We start from the raw sequence: 13,114 nt of genomic DNA on the forward strand, positions 1-13,114 counted from the left end.
ATTTTTTATTTAACTTTTTGTCACTAAAGCTTGATTTGCAAAAAAACACTATTTTTATTTTTATTTTTTTCATTTTTTGATATTCTTTAGAGGACATCAAATGTCAACTTTCCAGAATTTTCCAGGTTGTGCAAAAAATCTTTGACCGAGTTATGAATTTTTGAATTATTGAATCAATACTGATATTTTCAAATAATCGAAATATTCGTCGCAAAAAATTTTCAACGTCATTTTTTGACTTAAAATCAAATTTGTAATCAAAAAGTAATTTAGTGAAATTTTGATAAAGTGCACCGTTTTCAAGTTATAGCCATTTTTAGGTAACTTTTTTGAAAACAGTCACAGTTTCTCATTTTTTTAAATTAGTGCACATGTTTGCCCACTTTTGAAAAAAATATTTTTGAAAAGCTGTGAAAATTCTCTGTATTTTGCTTTTTTTGAACTTTGTTGATATTGTTCGGGTACTTAGTCTCATAGCTAAGCGATCTGCCTTTCAAGCAGACGATCAGGGATCGAACCCCCCCGGTCACCTCGTCACCGATTTTTCGGTGGCAACTAGACTCCCTTGCTCCCTCTGGGAGCACCAGAACCCCGGTAATATTAATTACCAAAACACACACGCACGCCGCTCCCCCCCTAGCACCAGATACACGGAAAGGGGATCCATCGCCAAATCGCGATAAAGTTCGCTAAAACTAGCGAAAAATGTCGCTAATTTCTCAGCCTGCACAAAAATTACCTAGAATCGCTAATTTTTTTCGCTGGTTTGGAAACCGATGAAATTCTACCAAACCAGTGAAAAAAAACACTGGTTTGGTGAAAAATGTCGCTGTTTGGGGGATCAGTTTTGCTAGAATCAGAAAATTTTCTGGCTGGTTTGGAAAAAGCGGCAGGGCACCAAAATCAACCAGGAGATTATTGTACTGGTTTTGGGAAACAATTCGCTGGTCCAGCGGATTTCTTCACTGGACCAGTGTTCTTTTACGCTGGATCAGCGTTTTCTATCGCTGACGTCCGGGTTTTTTTCCGGCGGCAGCAGCTCGTACCAAAATCAACCTGGAGATTATTGTGCTGGTTTTGGGAAACAATTCGCTGGTCCAGCGGATTTTTTCACTGAATTGGTGTTCTTTTACGCTGGATCAGCGTTTTCTATCGCTGACGTCCGGGTTTTTTTTTCCGGTGGCAGCAGCTCGTACCAAAATCAACCTGGAGATTATTCTACTGGTTTCGGCGAAAAATCCGCTGGTTCAGCGAATGTTTCCACTGGACCAGTGTTTTTTTGCACTGGATCAGCGTTTTTTTTATCACCGACGTTTGTTTTTTTGTTTTGGCGGCAGAAGCCTATGCCAAAATAAACCAGAGGATTTGAGAATCAGAGATTAATTGGGAATCGTGTAAAAGCATGTAGTAGATTAAAACTTTACCACTTTCTGCTGCAATGAATGGCGGGGTTTTGACTAACGTTGATTCATGGCAGCATGGCCTACTAATCCCGCGACGGTCACACTGAATGATTGACCCCCGTGAATCACTTTGGGTGTGGGCAGTGTCTGCGCTGGAATTTTATCTAGAAGCCTTTGTCGATGATCTCGTTGAACCTCCAGCTCGACCTGCGCTTGGGCTGTAATAAAATCGTTGCATTTGTATATTCTATAGAAACAATGTAAAATCTTTTACCTTGCGTGTTGGGTTTCCTTCCGACACATTGGCACATAATATCGGATTTTGTTTGAGAAAAAAATTAGCAAAAAATTATAGTTCGATAAGAATTTCCTAGCTTAATTGACAATTGTGAAAACGCTTTCTGTGACAGATCGACAACACGCAGCTTCTAATCAAAATTGGGTACCATTACAGAGAGATCAAGCTCGAATGATGCTCACTCAAAATTGAGTTGATTTTTGAATCGAGCAGAAACTTCAACACGCCTAGGGAGCATTATTTTATTACGTAACGGGAGGGGGGTCGCACGCTTCATTCAACATTTTTCACAATTTTTCCATTTTTTTTGCGTTACTTAAAAAAAACAACGCTTCTCGAGTTCGAGTTGGAATCTTCGTTGGACAGCTCCTGCGAGGGTGGAGAATGGTTTGCGCTGGCACCGATTCCTCCTCCTGCTTCGGTTCCATCTCCGTTAGCGTGATGGAAATCTGCACGCTGCTGTCAAACTCGTCCGCAATTTGCTGCACTTACGTGTCCTCCGGTTTTACCTCCGGCTTAACCTTGTTCTCCGACGGAACGGACTCGATCGACGAAGCCACGATCTGCAATTCCTCGACGTTCTGGTACATCTTTCGCGACGCTTTCGTGGCAACGCGCGGTGCATCCGGGTGTTCCGGTTCCTGCTTGACCTCGCCTTCGGCGAGCTTTTCCTCTTTCACCTCAAGTTTGTCCGCGTCCAGGGGTGCCACACTTTCCAGGAGCTTCGGCTCGTCCTTCGCCTTGTCTTCAATCAACGCTCCGGCGACACTCTTTCTTCGCTTGCGATGCTGGGAGGAAGCGTCCTTCTTCGAGCTGGACGAACCGTGATGTTTTGAGGGAATCAGGGACGTGTCCGTTGAACAACTCTTTTCCGGCTTCGGCTCTTTGCTCTGTTTAAGCTCGGTCAGCTTCTTCTTGGGAACCTCAACCTTTTTCTCGACGCGTTGCCTCTGCTTGTCCAGCGACTTTTCCTTGGACCGTTTCGAGTCGTCCGCCGAGCGGTGCTTCTTGATCGGTTCCAGCGCTTGCAGTTCCATGTCGAAACACTTCTTCGGCACGCATCACTCGAGTCCTCCTTCTCCACATCATCAACCGGGGAAGATTTCCCCCTGCTTCGCGAAGCCCGAGCCGGAGCGGCCGTTTGCTGTGAAAAAGAACATCCCATCAATCAACCACAAACAATCCCAAAAATCTCGCCATCAAACTCACCGTCTTCTTCCGGGGTCCCTTGCGGGCACTCCCACCCCCAGTCGAACCCCTTCCACCCGATTCCACCGGCAATTTCTGCAGCAGCACCGACGGACTCAAACTCGCCGCCAGCGAAGCTGGCAGGTCAATTTCATTCCCCGAAGCCATCAGTTCCCGCGGGAACCCGCGCTCCGCCACCTCTTCGTCATCGCCGGCCTCCTACGATGTTGACGGTGGTGGTGGCGGAGTCTCCTCCTCAGTCGCCGCAGAGGCGTTTTTCAACGCGATCGAAGTGCGCGTATTACGAACCATTTCTGGCGGAAAACACTGCCCGGCCGCGGAGAAACTAGCAAACTATGCGGCGCGCTGGCCAATGTTGCAAATGTACGGGTTTTTCGCCACCAAAAAAGAAATTTACTCAGCTTTTTGGAGGAGCACTGCTTTCAATCACAAATGGCGGCCATCGTTTTTCAGGCCCTCACCCCCCTTTTGCTGTCATAACAGGTCAAACATGCAGCTACCAACACAAACGTGCACGACTGAAAGGATGCGAATCGCGGAGAATGCTGGCAGAATGCATCAAAACAATGCCGAAGGCCGATACCCGTTGGTGAAAATGTGGCGAGATCGGGGCTGTCAATCTTGCAGAATTGCTGCAGATATTTGGCATTTGGATATTCTGCAGAAACATATTTTAATTTTTTTGGAGTTTGGAATTTCTGGAGCACAATTTGAAAAGGGTGCATAAGCATTTATACAGCCCGAACAAATTCTCGGCCAACGCGGCCGTCAAGTTCCTCATTGTACTTACTTGCCACAGCACAAACTGTTCCGCGGCCATGGTCAAGTTCCTCGCCTACGATTCTTGCTGCCACCTGCGACAATTTGTGCACTCATCTATGCAGCAGTACAAATACATCTCCAGCTTCACTGCACCGTATTTTTCTGCTGCGAGAACTTTATGGAAACGTGCTTCTTTTCATTGAAAAGAACCATCACCTGTTGAGTATGTATTTTAATGCTGAACACTTGATGCAGAACTTTTTCATGCTTTTTTGTTTTGCAATTCGATTGCCACAAATCGCTTCCAAACGTGAACAATAACAAACATTTATGACGGCTGTCGGAAGGATGTGTATCAAACCAGCGAAAACTCTCGCTGGAAAAGAAACCGTTTCGGAAATAACAAACCAGCGAAACCAAGTTGCTGGATTTGATTTCGCGCAGCCACCTTTTTCAGCGAAAAATTTCGCTGGTTTAGAGAAAAATTTCGCTGATATCAGCAAAACCAACCCAGCAAAATTCGGTCGCTGGTTTGGCGATCGATCCCCTTTCCGTGTAGTGGTGGTTGAGTGCAAACAGGACGGGAAGATGACCAACCAACCACACCACAACGCGTGAAGGAAGGAAGGAAGACTCTTCCAAGAAGACCCCCCTGGAGATCATCATCATCCATCATGAACAAGAACAATAGATCTTAAGATCTATAAATAGACACACGGCTCCGTGATGGCAAGGCCTATTGTGCCAGTTAGGGCATAAGTTAAGATAAAGGACAGAGAATAAAAAAAAAAAAAAACTTTGTTGATACGACCCTTAGTTAATGAGATATTGCCATGCAAACGATATCTCAGCATCTAATTGTCCGATTTTCAATGTTAAAATATGAAACATTTGTAAAACTTTCCGATCTTTTCGAAAAAAAATATTTTTAAAAATTTTAAATCAGGACTAATATTTCAAAAGGGCCAAACATTCAACATTAGTTGTTGAGATATCGGCATTAGAAAATGGTGGGTTGTTTGGGTGAGACTTAGAAAACATCAATTTTATTCAATCAGTATCAGTATTGATTGAAAAATTCATAACTCGGTCAAAAATTTTTTGCGCAGCCTGGAAATTTCTTAAAAGTTGGCATTTGATGTCCTCTAAAAAATATAAATAAATTAAAAAAAAATAAATAGTTTTTTTTTTGCAAATCAAGTTTAAGTGACAAAAAGTTAAATAAAAAATCACCAAATTTTTTTTACCGTAAATCATTTTTTCCAGTGTAGTCCGTACTCATACCTACAACTTTGCCGAAGACACCAAATCGATGAGAAAATTCCTTCAAAAGATACAGATTTTTGAATTTTCACATATCACTTTTGTATGGACAGCTGCCAAATTTGTATGGAAAGTTATATGGACAAACTAATGATGCAAAATGGCTTCTTTGGGCATACCGAAGGCACCAAAAAAGTTACAGTCGGATTAAAAATTACAAAAAAAAAAACGAATGACCGAAATCTGAGAGAACTGCTCAATTGGACATGATTGACCAATAGCATATCCCAAAACAATACGAAATCGAGGAAATAAAGTCACTTCTATCGATAGAAACTCAAACGCTTATTACATAAAATGACTGCTCAAAATACAAGACGGCAAGAATTTTTAACAAATTCATGCAGTTGGAACAAAATGACAAACAATATATTTTATGTAGGTTATCCTGAGAGGATAACTTTTCTTTTGCTCTTGATCAAGCTAACTTTACTCTGAACATTTAATTCCATCACTTACGGCTAGGATTGTTCACGCCATGAATCGTCACACTCCTTCTCGTTAGCCGCAGCCAAAAATTCAGTGATTCAGTTATCGACATTAACGAGCTCTCTATCTCGCACATCGGATGGTTGACGCCAAGAATTTCCATCGTACCCCTTCACCGCTCACCCTTTCCAGACCCCAAGCCCGAACCCATCACATCATTCGACAGTAGTGCAGCAGTGTTGCCAACCAGACGCCAAGGCGACTGCCAGAAATTTTGAGCAAAAGACACCGCTGAAAAAAAATATTTTTTTGAGACATTGCTGGTTACTTTTTTGACTGTAACGAATTTAGAAAAAAAAAGAACATAAAATTATTTTTTTAACCGTTCTCACTTGAACAGAAACGCGACTCGTTTAATTCATGTTGTTAAAGTGCAGTGTATGTTTTAATTTATTTCGGAATTATTTCCCACTACCATTCAAACCCATGGTGGCAAAGTTGGGCAAGATGCAGTGGGACTTGGATCTGCTGCGTTGAAACTATTTGCATTTCGTGAAAGAATGATTTCAATTTGCTGAGTGCTTTCGGCATGGTGTGGCCGATTCCGCCGATTTGTCTCGTCGTCCCTGGAATGTAGCGCAGTCCCTGGGACCCAGGACAAACCAAGGCCGCAAGACGACGACCACCAGGGGCAGATGATGGAATGGTAAAATGGGAATGCCCCGGGCTGCAAGTGATGCAATATTTTCGCGGGAAAAGATGATTTTTCCCATTGGCACCGGAAGCAAAAATGGGGGGATGTAGGTCGAAGCACAAAAAGTGTTTGGTGAGGAAGAATGTAGAGTATGATTTAATTGCTGCCTTTCGGGACATCTGCCGGATAAATTGTTTTTTTTTTTTAAAAAAGAGCCAATAGTAAATTGTATAATTCCAGACTTCAAAGTCCTTAAGTTTTTTTTTCGAGTGAATTTCAACAATATTTTTCCAAAGCACCTTAAATTACCTTATCACACGGATGGAAACCCTGCAAAAAACGGTCCCGTCAACTGGGGGGAATCGGGACTACAGTTTGAATAGAGACAGCGCGTTTTAGAGCACTTAAAAGCTTCAAATCTGGTAATGAATGAACACATTTTGGTGCTCTGAATCTGATCTAACTGCTTAAACTGTCCCGATTCGCCCCAGATAACGGTAACTAAGTTGTTGAAATTGTAAATATAGAAAGGTATCCAAAATTGTCAACAACTTTTTTTCATTTCGCTGCAAATGATCACAAACTCGACAACATTGCTTCCAAAATCGGGAAAAAAGTTGACGATTTTGGAACTATTAAAAAGTTTACAAAATCAGCTAAACACAGACGATTTTGAGCCAAATGGTTGAGATTTAGGTGCCACGGTTTTGCGTTGAAGTTATTAGTGAAAAAATAAAAAATGCCAAAATGTATGGGGGAAAACATCACTTCAAGATTTTGCTGGCAGGTGGAGCTGGTCTCGCTGAAATTTGTCAAAATTTGAAATTCTTGTAGGAAATTCAAATTCCTAAAACTTTACAGAAGGGTGCAAGAAGATCCGAGTTGAATTTTAATATCACTTAAATGGCTATAACTTGAAACAGAGTTGCCAGATCTTCAAAATGAAGTACAAAATATCATTTAAGTGATCGGTGACTTCGGTAAGGGTTGTCAGATCTTCAACATTTTGGTTTCGATACCTATCAAATGACAAGCAGGCTTGGCCAAATGACTGTCCGCTTTGTAAGCGGATGATTATGAGTTTGATTCCCATCTGCTCCAACCTACCATCGGATGGGGAAGAAAAAAGTCGGTCCCGGCCTTAAACTGTGAACAATTCAATAGCGCTGTATGGGACCTTAAACCAAGTCGAATGCGCCTGGTTTGGTTATACTCAGTTCAATATTGGTCACATACACACACATACACACAGAGACATCTGTATAGTATTCGATAAAAAAACATTGGAGCCGAATTATAGCCTTACCTCACTGAGGAAGGCAAAAATATCAAATATGGGAAGCAGAAATATTTGAAAAGTTCGTGTTGTCAAAACTGAATCGCACTGTTGCCTAAACTGTAGCATACATTACTGGTCAAAATTATATGACAAATTGTTAGTGTTCGCTCGTGTTTCGACCAAACTTCATGAAATTTTCAGCGTAAGTATTTCGGAATGTCTATTTTCAGATGCTTTTTGAAAAACTTAGCTAGGGGAAATAAACCCATTTTAATCTAAGCCATTCGACCAATTCTCATCACATTTGCAATTTTCCGCTTTAAAAACCTCATTTTTAGCTACTTCATCAATGGAGAGTTGCTTGCTCATTTTTATTTGAGCTATTTGTTACATTGGAACAGTCAAAAACATTTTATGAAAGTGGTAATTCATGATCAAAGTGCTGATAGGCCGATAATAGAAATAGGCTGAGAAATGGTTTGTTTCCCCTCCCTATTATCGTTTCAAAGTTATTAACATTTTCTACAAAAATACGATTTTGACCGACAATCACAGATCATTGAAAATAATCATAAATTATTTCGTTTTTCAACGTTATAGAGCTTAAAAAAAGCTTCAAATAGCACCTTTTCTCTCTACAACAGCTTGTTAGACAAACAATCCCTCAACCAACAATGCATCTTCCAAGCAAGTTCGCCTTGACTGACAGCTCGCAACAAAAGCAAGGATACACTCCTCCAGCTTTTCCAATCCAACCCGATTCCAGCTCCTTTAACATTTCTCCTGACGGTACTCTTTGCACAATGCAAGTACAAATCCAATGCCGAGGCTGCACAATGCAAAATGATAAGTTAAGTAATAATAGAGAGCAACTGTGGCTTCATTGTTTGGCCTGATGATGTGTTGCACAGCTCTCCTCGCTCTTCCAGCTCCCTTCCAGAAGATCCTTCTTCAGGACTGAAAAGTATACAATCTGCCAACGGCAATAGGACGGATGACGAGGACGGAGGAGAAGGATGATGTCATGTTGTGTTCCGAAGCTCATTTGTCTTCGGTGCCACTTACTATCGGTTCCTTGAGGAGCAGGTCCAAGACTTTGCAATTATGATGTTAGTCTGGCTGCTCGTCCTGTCAGAAGGACTAACGAGTTCCGATGAACGAATCCTTCACACCCCCGGCGGCCATAATTTGCACCCAATGATGTCGGCTTCAATTGTTTCATTTGTTTAACCTGTTGAAATCCTTTTAAAAATAAATTTTCAAGTCGCTTTTTGTACTCACAGTAGAAAAGTAACCTCATTCAAAGAATGACTGGAAAAACTCAAAAGCTTCCCGCAATTATTCGCTCCAGCCCATTGCATGGCCGGGGTTCTATTGTTTCGCGTGAAAAGCTGCCTCTCTATTGGAGCCACTTTTCAAAATGTCGTTTCCGGCGAAAGCTCAGCTGCTGGCTTTTGTGGTTCACGGGCTAAGCTCCCGCGTTCGAGGAGCACTCGTCGTGTGTCGCAACAGCAATTGTGGTGGGGAGGGGATGTGTGCTTTCAAAGCTCGTAATTATGGTATAATTCCGATTTGTGAAAGATTAACTCTTCCATAAGGCACCGTCGCGCGACGGCCTGGGTAGAGAACTTTAGATCAGGGGTGACCAAAGTATGGCCCGCGGGCCAAACGTGGCCCGCGAAGTGATTTTTTGTGGCCCGCGGACCAATTTTGAATGATCATGTAAAATGGCCCGTTAATTGAAAATAAACCGTGATTGTATACTTCTCAAAATCAAGGGTTATTTTTAACTTATGTTTTTTTTTTTAATTTTATATTAATTTTCATGAATCTTTCTAATTTAAAACAATTTCACACGTTACAATATGAATAAAATTAGTAAATATCAAAATATTCAATAAACATTTTTGGAAATGTATATGAAATGTTTAAATTTGACTGAAGTAAAAAAAATGTAATCATGGTTAAAAAATAAGTATTACATATTAATTAAGCAGTCTTAATGACCCTTTTTATGGACTGAGCCATTAACTTATTTAGCACTAAGAAATCTTCCATCTCGGGGTTTAAGAGCGAGTCCACGAGCAAAGCATACCCATCTCGCATCGACCTCACCAATTTGCCTGAAATTTTCAGGGGTTGTTTGTACATATAAAACTAGCATCTGGCCAAAATATGAGCACTCTAGGTCAACGGGAAGTGGGGCAAATCGGGACACAAAGTTTGAAGGTTCAAAAACGTCAAAAATCTTAAAAAGGCTATAACTTTGGCAAAAATCAATTTAATTTCAAATTTCAAAATGCATCTGAAAGGGCTTAAAAAATTGGTTATTGGCATTTTAGTGAAAAAATAGCATAATTTTCAAACTCAAATAAAAAAGTGTTCCATCCAGATATCAACTCGGTTCGACCTGCAGCTTGTAGGGGACATCCGGGACTACCATCTGAGACTGAGAACGCTTTGGGTAAGGCAGTTTAACATATTTAATAGACACTTTTACTTTTAGTGAATTTTTTAGTTGTAAATTTTTGTTTGGGGGACCCCTTAGCTCCCATTTTCTGGTGATAATTTTATCATATTCGTGTTCCTGAGACAATTTCACAATAGAAACATGCATAAAAATGTTTGTTTTCATCCATTTTAACCCTTTAAAAATGAAAGTTAAAAAAAAATCTTCGATTCACATTTATTGAAAATCAAGTTCGTTTCCAAGGATACTAGATGACACCAGAAAAAAAGCAGCTTCTTATTTTTTTTTAACTTTTATTTTTTAAAGGGTTAAAATGGATGAAAATAAACATTTTTATGCATGTTTCTAAAGTGAAATTGTCTCAGGAACACGAATATGATAAAATTATCACCGAAAAATTTGATCTAAGGGGTCCCCCGAGCAAAAATATACAACCAAAAAATTCACTAAAAGTAAAAGCGTCTATTTAATATGTTAAGCTGCCTTACCCAAAGCGTTCTCAGTCTCAGATGGTAGTCCCAAATGTCCCCTACAAGCTGCAGGTCGAACCGAGTTGATATCTGGATGGAACACTTTTTTATTTGAGTTTGAAAATTATGCTATTTTTTCACTAAAATGCCAATAACTCCCTTTAGATTTAACCAATTGGGATGCTTCTCCCTGCATTTTGTTGCATTTTTCAATTCCCTTCAGATGCATTTTGAATTTTGAAATTTTATTGAATTTTGCCCAAGTTACAGCCTTTTTAAGATTTTTGACGTTTTTGAACCTTCAAACTTTGTGTCCCGATTTGCCCCACTTCCCGTTGACCTAGAGTGCTCATATTTTGGTCAGATGCTAGTTTTATAAGTACAAACAACCCCTGAAAATTTCAGGCAGATTGGTGAGGTCCAAACGACGTCCCATACAAAGGGGTATGCCCTGTTCGTGGACTCGCTCTTAAACTACTGACATTTCGATAACGAATCTGATTGGCTACCATCTCATTCAGGCAGACTAAATGTTAAAATCAGAGGAATAAGACTGTTGCAAATATTTTTCAAAGCCTTTTTCAATCCAACTCTTCCCCGGCTCGAAAAATCAGAGACAAAAATATTTTTTCAGGCAAACATAAAAATTTCAATTGAAAATAATGTGCAATCAGCTGAAATCAATTTAAAATTCATACCTCTGCGTTTATTTTCAATTTGAGCATGTTTGGGTTTACTCAAAAATATCTAGAAATCTAGAGCGAAAGAAAATTCGCTTAAATTTTTATTTTCGTCCAATCTTACACTTTTTGAAAATAATACGTTTTCTATTTTTTTTTTCATTGCAAAGTTGTTTAGGTATTTAAAAATTCAAAAAAAAAAGCAATAAAACTGATGGAAAACTGTCTATTATTTTTTAAATAACGAAAATCTTGAGTTTTTTTTTGAAAAGGTCCTATTAGCTATTGTGTTCCATATGAGCAATTCTCTACAAAACCGGCCGATTTCGACCATTTTTATTTTTTGTATTTTTTGATTTTGCTCAAACTTTGTGGGGGCCTTCCCTATGACCAAAGAAGCCATTTTGCATCATTAGTTTGTCCATATAAATTTCCATACAAATTTGGCAGCTGTTCATACAAAAATGGTACGTAAATATTCGAAAATCTGTAACTTTTGAAGGAATTTTTTGATCAATTTGGTGTCTTCGGCAAAGTTGTAGGTATTGTTAAGGACTATTTAGAAAAAAATGGGTACACGGAAAAAAAAATTCCCGATTTTTTAATTAACTTTTTTTTCACTAAAACTCAAATTCCCAAAATACGTATTTTTTGATTTTCGAGATTTTTTGATATGTTTTAGGGGACAAAAATCCGCAACTTTTGAGCTATAGAGAAACATGGTCAAAAAATCTGCCGCCGAGTTATGATTTTTTTTAAAACTGGTGATTTTTGGAAAAAATCGAAATTTCATACATAAAATTTTTTTGACCTCATTTTTTTATGCAAAATTGAATTTGCAATCGAAAATTACTTTACAGATTTTTTGATAAAGGGCCCCGTTTTCAAGATATAGCCACCGAAAGTTTGATTTCAGCGAAATATTTGCAGTTTTTCGATTTTTAAAAATAGTGACCATGAGTGACCATTTCTAAAAATATTTTTTTTGAAAAGTTCAGAAAATTTGCTTTAAAATTGTCTAAGAGACATTGAAGATTGGACCTCTGGTTGTTAAGATACAGCGGCTTAAAGAAAAAGAAACACGAAAATTGAAGTTTTCTAAGTCTCACCCAAACAGCCCACCATTTTCTAATGACGATATCTCAGCAATTAATGGTTCAATTTTCAATGTTAATACATGAAACATTCGTAAAATTTTCCGATCTTTTCGAAAAAAATATTTTGAAAAAAATTAAATCAAGACTAACATTTTAAAAGGGCCAAACATTGAATATTATGCCAATTTAAAATGTAAGTCTTGATTTAATTTTTTTCAAAATATTTTTTTTCGAAAAGATCGGAAAATTTTACGAATGTTTCATGTATTAACATTGAAAATTGAACCATTAATTGCTGAGATATCGTCATTAGAAAATGGTGGGCTGTTTGGGTGAGACTTAGAAAACTTCAATTTTCGTGTTTCTTTTTCTTTAAGCCGCTGTATCTTAACAACCAGAGGTCCAATCTTCAATGTCTCTTAGACAATTTTATAGCAAATTTTCTTAACTTTTCAAAAAAAATATTTTTAGAAATGGTCACTCATGGTCACTATTTTTAAAATTCGAAAAACTGCAAATATTTCGCTGAAATCAAACTTTCGGTGGCTATATCTTGAAAACGGGGCCCTTTATCAAAAAATCTGTAAAGTAATTTTCGATTGCAAATTCAATTTTGCATAAAAAAATGAGGTCAAAAAAATTTTATGTATGAAATTTCGATTTTTTCCAAAAATCACCAGTTTTTCAAAAAATCATAACTCGGCGGCAGATTTTTTGACCATGTTTCTCTATAGCTCAAAAGTTGCGGATTTTTGTCCCCTAAAACATATCAAAAAATCTCGAAAATCAAAAAATACGTATTTTGGGAATTTGAGTTTTAGTAAAAAAAAAGTTAATAAAAAAATCGGGAAATTTTTTTTTCCGTGTACCTATTTTTTTCTAAATAGTCTTTAACAATACCTACAACTTTGCCAAAGACACCAAATTGATCAAAAAATTCCTTCAGAAGTTACAGATTTTCGAATATTTACGTACCATTTTTGTATGAACAGCTGCCAAA

General features: G+C 38.6%; 1 protein-coding gene across 1 annotated transcript; it reads right to left on the minus strand.

Moving 5' to 3' along the window:
* Positions 1-1,927: 1,927 nt before the first annotated feature.
* Positions 1,928-3,375, minus strand: LOC120427284 (uncharacterized). The gene is made up of 2 exons (XM_039592132.2): positions 2,911-3,375; positions 1,928-2,845 (listed from the first exon to the last, which is right to left on the minus strand). The coding sequence occupies exon 2, from the start codon at positions 2,736-2,738 to the stop codon at positions 2,190-2,192; it is 549 nt and encodes a 182-aa protein (XP_039448066.1). The 5' UTR covers positions 2,739-2,845; positions 2,911-3,375; the 3' UTR covers positions 1,928-2,189.
* Positions 3,376-13,114: the final 9,739 nt, after the last annotated feature.

Source organism: Culex pipiens, chromosome 1 (genome assembly GCF_016801865.2).
Source record: "Culex pipiens pallens isolate TS chromosome 1, TS_CPP_V2, whole genome shotgun sequence".
In the NCBI taxonomy this organism is placed as follows: Eukaryota; Metazoa; Arthropoda; class Insecta; order Diptera; family Culicidae; genus Culex; species Culex pipiens.

Bases quoted from the DNA above. Each gene is read 5' to 3' on its own strand.
- LOC120427284 (XM_039592132.2), bottom strand. From the start codon at position 2,738: ATGGAACTGCAAGCGCTGGAACCGATCAAGAAGCACCGCTCGGCGGAC.